This window comes from Cryptococcus neoformans, chromosome 1, assembly GCF_000091045.1.
Source record: "Cryptococcus neoformans var. neoformans JEC21 chromosome 1, complete sequence".
NCBI classification, from domain to species: Eukaryota; Fungi; Basidiomycota; class Tremellomycetes; order Tremellales; family Cryptococcaceae; genus Cryptococcus; species Cryptococcus deneoformans.
Window position 1 is genome coordinate 1,483,201 of NC_006670.1, and position 7,500 is coordinate 1,490,700.

General features: G+C 46.5%; 3 protein-coding genes and 1 pseudogene across 3 annotated transcripts in view; 3 read left to right on the top strand and 1 right to left on the bottom strand.

Moving 5' to 3' along the window:
- Window positions 1–21: 21 nt before the first annotated feature.
- CNA05550 lies at window positions 22–2,408 on the bottom strand (annotated as a pseudogene).
- On the top strand, window positions 31–2,471 carry CNA05540 (conserved hypothetical protein). The gene is made up of 3 exons (XM_566879.2): window positions 31–1,150; window positions 1,207–1,887; window positions 1,949–2,471. Exons 1-3 carry the CDS (start codon window positions 194–196, stop codon window positions 2,369–2,371), a joined length of 2,061 nt encoding a protein of 686 aa, XP_566879.2. The 5' UTR covers window positions 31–193; the 3' UTR covers window positions 2,372–2,471.
- A 191-nt stretch (window positions 2,472–2,662) lies between these two features.
- On the top strand, window positions 2,663–5,324 carry CNA05560 (conserved hypothetical protein). The gene is made up of 7 exons (XM_567199.2): window positions 2,663–2,990; window positions 3,042–3,103; window positions 3,153–3,432; window positions 3,491–3,551; window positions 3,616–3,734; window positions 3,789–3,878; window positions 3,932–5,324. The coding sequence occupies exons 1-7, from the start codon at window positions 2,737–2,739 to the stop codon at window positions 5,205–5,207; spliced, it is 2,142 nt and encodes a 713-aa protein (XP_567199.1). The 5' UTR covers window positions 2,663–2,736; the 3' UTR covers window positions 5,208–5,324.
- A 654-nt stretch (window positions 5,325–5,978) lies between these two features.
- CNA05570 (general RNA polymerase II transcription factor, putative) overlaps window positions 5,979–7,500 on the top strand; it is a 3,405-nt gene continuing 1,883 nt past the window's right edge. Inside the window, exons 1-10 of the mRNA XM_024656311.1 lie at window positions 5,979–6,016; window positions 6,101–6,157; window positions 6,237–6,247; window positions 6,301–6,347; window positions 6,404–6,481; window positions 6,540–6,713; window positions 6,764–6,883; window positions 6,930–7,046; window positions 7,099–7,222; window positions 7,279–7,500. The exon at window positions 7,279–7,500 is cut by the window's right edge and continues 83 nt beyond it. Of these exons, the coding sequence (XP_024511944.1) occupies window positions 6,111–6,157; window positions 6,237–6,247; window positions 6,301–6,347; window positions 6,404–6,481; window positions 6,540–6,713; window positions 6,764–6,883; window positions 6,930–7,046; window positions 7,099–7,222; window positions 7,279–7,500 (940 nt within the window). The 5' untranslated portion in view covers window positions 5,979–6,016; window positions 6,101–6,110. The remainder of the gene's footprint in view (window positions 6,017–6,100; window positions 6,158–6,236; window positions 6,248–6,300; window positions 6,348–6,403; window positions 6,482–6,539; window positions 6,714–6,763; window positions 6,884–6,929; window positions 7,047–7,098; window positions 7,223–7,278) is intronic.

Below are 7,500 nucleotides of genomic sequence, written 5' to 3' on the forward strand. Positions count from 1 at the left end.
AGAGGCAGAGGTAAAAGAGCATGGTGGAGACAAATGTTGGACTTGGAAGGTCGTGAATGCCTCGCACAATCATCCGCCTGTCGCCAATATTGGAATTGCACTTCTTCGGCGTGCTTCGCGGACGCCTGAAGCCAAAGAGCTGATCAACACGTTGATCGACAGCCGGACTCCATTCCCCTCCATCATCAGTACCATGTCTCAGCGTTTCCCAACGGTAATGTTGACATCGGAAGACTTGCATCGTCTCGCCTTTCGTCGTCGTGCAGATCTCCGTGCTGGCTCCAGTGCAAGTGCTGCTTGTATTCGGCAATTAGTGAGCAATGATGAGCTCCATCGTCCGTTTGTCAACACACGCGATGAACTCATTGGTTTGGTTTACACCAAGCGAACTGCTCGCGCACTGATTCACCGATTTCCCGAAGTCCTTTTCTTCGACTGCACATACAAGACGAACCTGTACCGGATGCCCATGCTCCATATCGTCGGATCCACATCGACAGGTATGACATACACTGCAGGAGTCATCTTGATGTTGCGTGAAACCACAAACTGGTATACCCAAGCTCTCAATTCGTTCTTCGAACTTGTCGGCAAACCGGATGTCAAGGTTGTCATTACCGATCGTGACCCAGCACTCATCAACGCTCTCATGTCTGTCCTCCCCAAGGCTTACCGCTTCTCCTGCTTCTGGCATCTTCAAGAAAATGTCAAAAGCAATATAAGGCCCTGTTTCGTTGACGAAGAGAACATCGTCATGGCTGTCTCGAATTTCTGCAAAGCTTGGGTACGGTATTGTGTACATGCAAAATCGGATGAGCAGCTTGAGGAAGGTTATCGGAAGATGGAAGAACTTTATCCTGGTCAGAAATATGCTCGAGCGATCTCGTATATCCGGGGTTTGGATGAAATCAAGGAGCGCTTTGTACATGCCTATATCAACAAGCAACTTCACTTCGGACAAACCGGTAATTCACGCTTAGAAGGTCAGCACGCAACTCTTAAGAAATCAATTGACACCAAGTACGGTGATCTTCTGCTTGTCATTGGGTCTCTAAGTACGTATTTTGATCAGCAGTGGTTGAAAATTTTGAAAAGAATTGAGCTCGAGAGAACGAGGTGTGCTACACATATTCCCAGTACTTTTGTTCGGGTATGTTCCTTCCTTCTTTCTGTCCTTTTTGTAATCGTGCTGATATAATTGTTTAGTTAAAAGGCTCCATATCCCGCGCTGCAATGAAGCTTCTTGCTGAGCAGTTGACTTTGGCCAAAAGATATTTGGGTGATTACGATGAAGGTGTCGATGACTTTGAAGAATCACACCCGTGCAGTGGCTCGTTTACAAAATCCCATGGATTGCCCTGCGCCCATCGTCTCATTAGCTTCGTCCGGGAAAGAAGACACCTTGAAAAGGATCACATTCATCCTCACTGGCGTCTCGGGTCTGCCGCAAGTCTCAAAAGATACCTTGACCATATTAACAGACTTGTTGGCACCCCAGATACATCAGTCATACGGCTGGATGATGTATTTGACTTCGGTGAGGACCAAGAACTTATCCTCGATCCACCCATTTTAAGCACCAAGCGGGGAAGGAAGGCCCCTAATCCACCAGTGTTGCAGGAAGACCGGATGTCGGCACCTTCAGGAAGGTACTTGACTCAGTCAGAAAGAATTATGGGGGCTGGATTGACCCAGCGAAAAAAAGGGCGCTGTAAACACTGCCAAAGTTCCACTCACTATACCAAAGACTGTGCGCGTGTTCAAGCGTCTCGAAGGGTCGACAAAAACCAAGAAGCTGAGAATGCAGGTGAAGACAGAAGAGTTCTTGTCCCAGATAGCGATGATGAGGAAGGAAATGAGGAAGATCTTGTCGAGGTACCGAATGAAGTTGGTCCTTTCATTCAAAGATTAGCCCAACTCGATGACCTTGCGCTTACATATTTTATAGCCCAATCTTCGTCCAAAAAAGCATTCTCGGTCACAATATCCTGCCCCCTCTCAAATATATCCGTCACATGCTGTTCAAATGCAGCATCTTCCTCCTGAACCCTCGGTCCCCCAATTACCCCCTTCTTCCCAATTCTATCCACCATTATCACAATACTATCCCCCTGCTCCACAGCATTACCCAACTTCAAAATACCATGTGCCTCCTACCCAGTATATCCCTTACAACCAAGTATTATTCCACAATCATTCCGAAGCCCCAACTCCCTATCATTACCCTTCTGTTAGTGGATACAATAATCTCCAATCTCCTCAAATTTACCAATACAACTTAGAGAATAATGTGGGCAAGGATGCGAGCATTCGATCGCAGGAGGATAGTATTATAATGCAGCGAGGGAGAGATCGACATAGCTGGGAATGAAGGCGAAGGAAGAATGAATAGATGTCGAAAGAGGAATAGATGTCACAAGAAGAATAGATGTTTATAATATTAGAGGACTGAATTTACTATGCACGAAAAAGAACATTTAGTTACGTAAATAACAGGCATAAGGGCCTCAGGGATGCACTGCAGGGTCCATGGTGTTATCTATCGGCTGCTCTGTCAAAATTACCCAAAGTAGAAGGAGGGGGGGTGTCCCAAAAGAAATAGGGGGGGTGTCCGAAATAGTTCCCCGCGCTCAGGTCACCAAGTAATCATCTCGACAGCAAGAAACATGATGCCTCCGGCAGTAATAATAATGTGCATTGCTTCCGTACATTGACTCCTAATAACAACGTAGAACCATGCCCGCGGGCCCTGTAACGTCTCTAGAAGACACCGATGACCAAGCCGCCCAGCTCATACGGCACATTGACATATATTACGACGACAACACCCATGGAGCTCAGTGCGGTCCTCATGATCCTACAGCAAGGCAGAGTGAGCAACAACTCGTCAATATGCCCATCAGACTTGCCGAGTCCGTCGAGGAGCAACACTGTATACCAGCGCTGCCAGTGGACGCGAAAGACACGTTGGAAAACGACCAATCACACGAGTAAGCGACGACAGACCCAAGAAGGTTACAGGAGGGACTGACGTAAAGCAGGCTCGCTATAAGAATACAAGGCTTACTGCAGGAGGTGAATACTATCCTTGACCGTACATTTGGTACGTTATCTACTTACTCTTTCCAACATAATTGACGACTGTTTCATAGAGACCGAAGAACTTCGGCATACATTGCACGGTACCACCGATGGCAAAGAACTCCTTATTCGCGTCGAACCCATAATCATCTCCATCTCCTCCTCCATGGCACCGATCAAAACCTCAATCGATAGTCTGAGAGAAGATATATCCAACTACAAAGGTGATGACTCCCTTCGTCTTAGCGCTGAACTGGAAGAACTTGAGAGAGAGTACAGGAAGGCAGATGATAAACAAAGACGGTTGAAGCTAGAAGTCAAAGAAAATGAGTGGTCACAAGAATTTCAGACGTGAGTATCGGGCCTTACAAACTCTATATATTGCCCAAAAAACTAAATCCTTTTCCAGCTCTGCAGATCAAGCTGATGCTTTGATGGAACCTCTGCAACAGAGCCTCGCTAGCTGTCAGGTCGGTAGACAAAACTTCATCGATATCACATATCTCACCTTTCCTGATCTGATCTTCATTGCAGGAGTTTCTCGAGCGACTACATCGTTCCCGGAATCCAATACCAAATGAATCAGATTTTGAAGGACAACTCAGCACTGAGGGATTTCAGCGTATTGTCAGCGACCATGAGTCACTGGTAATGTAAGTGATTTCAGTACGTATAGCTGTATATCAGCTGACATATTGACTATCAAGGACATACGTGCCAAGTACCGCCCGGATGATGAAAAAGCTAGATAAGGATCTTCAGGAGCGAAGAATCGACAATGGAGCCGCATTAAGACGGTGAGTAGCGAAATGGTTGCTCTGAAGGGATATTGACTTCTGAAGCAATTTAGATTCAATGATTTAAACCAGAAATGGTGCAGCATCCAATATCAACTCAGAGAGTTAGAGAAGCAACTCCAGGCGGCGAGTCACGAAATAGGCTTGCCGGGACATTTTTCGTCTGCAGACATGGAGGTTCTTACGGATGAGGCATTTTCAACACAACAATTTGAGGTTGATAATCATCAGTCTTCCAGTAGCGCAGACAGGGAAGTTGCCACTCATTCGACTACCTCTCCTCGGGTATCCTCCTTTCCTGCCACCTCCGTTAGGAGATCTCCTGAAAAGTCGCAGGCAGTTAGGTTGTTACATATAAACGACAGTCCGAAAGTTGGCAATCGTCGATCATTGGGTAGTCAAGCTTCTGCCACCTCCGGTAACTCCTCAATTACTGCTGGGAACCTTTTTGAGAAACCACGGTGGAACTCTTCTCCCAAAGTTTTCGAAGTGGCAACAACTACAGCAAATCGCACTCGTCTACCTCCTCACGTCTCGCGCCCTCTAAGTCCCACCCCCAACAGTGCGTCACTGACCCCCACGTCTTCCAGGGTACGTGCCAGGACGTCAAGTCACAAAAGCCAGAACATTGAAACCGCATCTGGAACGGTGTCTGCGCGAGATGAATTATCCGACGTGCAGCATACACATAATTCGCGACTGTCTTCTAACAAAGGTCAATCCCACCTTGAGCATGCCCGGATGGGTCTCAAGACCCCTGAATCAGGAAGACCGCGCCTGTCTAGCACATTTTCCGCACTTCAGCCGCGGCTATCCTCGGGCATGTCTGCACTCACGACCAGTGATCGTCAATACTCCCATGCGACCCTTAACGCCGCTCACGTCTCACGGCGGGGTCATAGTCGCCCACCGCCCTCATCATTCCATCCTCCCACACCTGCTCCACGTCCATCGTCTCGATTATCGACAGCGTCATATTCCAATTTCGATCACTCAGTACTGACCCCTTTCCGACCGAGCCATTGGGATGAGCTTGACAAAGATGTGCAGAGGATCATAGTCGAGGAAGGTTTCCAAAGTCACTTTACGGCTAGAGTGGATCAGCCTTTGAAAAAGGGTCAGCGCATGGCCGAGGGCCAAGATTGGAAAGGCGAGTTCGTCTTCGGTGCCGGTCGGAAACCTACGCCGGTGAAAAGGATAGAGCTAAGTGGAAGGAAACCTGGCTTAGAAAAGCGTGTCAAAGTGATGGTGAAAGAGGGTGGGAGATGGATTGAACTGGCGGAGGTACTAAGAGACAGAAAAGATACGATAGAACTTTTATCGCCGTGAACGTCTTGGAAGAGCATTCTAGTAGGTGTGTAAAATCTGTTGTATAACGAAATTAAGAACCATACCGCCAATACGTACATCTATTTGAATACGATTCTCTTATAGAGACCTGCTTCATGTCATCATCATACATCTTAATTCATTACTCTCTAGCAAATCATTTGGAGTAAGATTCCTAGGCCCAACAGTCCCTGGCGTGCATATCCCATCTGACACGTGTCTATATGTTAGCGGGCTGTGATACTGATCCCTTCTTCCGGGCTACAACCCAACACTAGCAATATATTTATTGGCTAAGCGGACACACGAGCGACCTACTACCACCGCCGAACAGCTTGTCCGATTATTGCTTTCATCGCTGAGTATCCCTAATAGGAGGATGGTACTACCACTATTACGAAGTTTCTGCATGCTAACTCTTGGCTGATGCATATGGGTCCGATATATTATCTGTTTGTAAATAACCAACAATGCGCTCGATTCTCCTGGCCTCTGTTGGAAAAGTAGTAAGTATAAGTCCTCGTGTGGGTATCTTTTATGCCAAAGCATGTAGTAAATACAACGAACAATACCCGCCGGAGAAAAGTAAATGTCGCAGTTATGAACTTCCATTACCTCGATACCATTCCATACAAAAAAGATAATAAACAAAAACATGTAAGTAAAGTACATCTGAAATGAAACAAATAAACTGTTATTCGTCACTTGGGTTGTAAAATTAATTTCCGAAGATTTAAAAAATCAGTGCCATTATTTGACATGCAGTGGTGATGACCTCCACCGTACTGGACGTTGTTCTCTGCCAACAAGTACGTACTTTATACCACATATGTGCTTAATCATCGTCCTTGTAACTTCACCTACTTCGAACGCTCCGTCTTACCCTATTACAGCACGCTAAACATGAAGTTTATGCTTGGCGATCTTCCCGTTCTGTTCCCTTATGATCGGTATGTCGTCTCTTACCACAACCCTCGCAGCGGTCAACGTCATACAAGTAGCCACAGTAACTGACAACATTTGCCTCAGGCTGTATCCCGGTCTGTATCTTGGCCAGTTATTGGGGGTTCAAAGCTTACATGGCCCATCGCAGAGCAATACTCCTACATGGCTGACCTGAAAACAACATTGGACGCAGGAGTAAGTCAGGTTGCCACTTCTTTCGAGAAGACCATTTGACACAGTGGCACGAATAGGGACATTGTGTACTTGAAATGCCCTCGGGAACAGGAAAAACCGTATCCCTGCTATCTCTGATCATTGCCTATATGCAAGTAGGTATATAGCAGCTGGTTGACCGAATGACACCTACTCATATATCTCACTATGTAGTTTTACCCTAATAAACGGAAACTGATTTACTGCTCACGGACAGTTCCGGAAATAGAGAAGGCTTTAGCGGAACTCAAGCGATTGATGATGTACCGCGCAGAGATGGGGGCAAATGATGGTGATTTCAGAGGACTGGGATTGACGAGTCGGCGGAATCTTTGTCTTCACCCGGAAGTCAGTGTTGAATGTCTGTCTGATTAGCAAAAGGCTCACAGACTTAACAGGTCAGCAAAGAGAAAAAAGGCAAAATAGTTGATTCGCGGTGCAGGGATCTCACCTCAGCGTTCGCTTGTGAAAAAGGGAGGGCTGACCCGGGGAGCGTACCATTATGTAGTTTCCATGAGGTATGTTCCCTCAGTGACTGACCTTAGGGCTGACAGATGTGCTCAGGAGTTGAACAATTACGAGCCCGGGAATCTTATACCCCCAGGCGTCTATACTCTGGATGATGTTAAGAAGTATGGCCAAGAAAAGGGTGTCTGTCCGTACTTTACGATCAGAAGAATGGTGAGTAGAGTTCATAGTGCAACGCTCCTAAGGCTAATTATCAGAAATGAAGTTGCCTTTCCTCGACGTTATGATATACTCCTTCCATTATCTTCTGGATCCAAAGGTCGCAGAGCAGGTGTCCGCTGAAATGAGCAAGGAGAGCATTGTGATATTTGATGAAGCACACAACATTGGTTAGGATCTATGTTGAGATAGCCGATTTGCGGATTAATACTTACATTGCGTTCAGATAATGTCTGTATCGAGTCCCTATCCATCGACTTGACGAGGCCAATGTTGGATTCGGCCGCAAGAAGCGTCAATAAACTTAGTGACAAGATTGCGGAAATCAAGGAGACTGATGCGAAGAAGCTGGAGGATGAGTACGCAAAACTAGTCGAAGGTCTGCAAGAAGCCAACGAGCGAGTGGAAGATGACGACATGCTCGTCAGTCCGGTTCTGTCAAAAGACA

What these genes read in the sequence shown, in the direction of transcription:
- CNA05540 (XM_566879.2), top strand. Translation starts at nt 194, where the DNA reads ATGTCTCAGCGTTTCCCAACGGTAATGTTGACATCGGAAGACTTGCAT. An exon ending in TTCCCAGTACTTTTGTTCGG is followed by an intron (nt 1,151 to 1,206) that starts GTATGTTCCTTC and finishes ATAATTGTTTAG; the next exon opens with TTAAAAGGCTCCATATCCCG. An exon ending in TTGTCGAGGTACCGAATGAA is followed by an intron (nt 1,888 to 1,948) that starts GTTGGTCCTTTC and finishes CATATTTTATAG; the next exon opens with CCCAATCTTCGTCCAAAAAA.
- CNA05560 (XM_567199.2), top strand. Translation starts at nt 2,737, where the DNA reads ATGCCCGCGGGCCCTGTAACGTCTCTAGAAGACACCGATGACCAAGCC. An exon ending in TGGTCACAAGAATTTCAGAC is followed by an intron (nt 3,433 to 3,490) that starts GTGAGTATCGGG and finishes ATCCTTTTCCAG; the next exon opens with CTCTGCAGATCAAGCTGATG. An exon ending in AATGGAGCCGCATTAAGACG is followed by an intron (nt 3,879 to 3,931) that starts GTGAGTAGCGAA and finishes GAAGCAATTTAG; the next exon opens with ATTCAATGATTTAAACCAGA.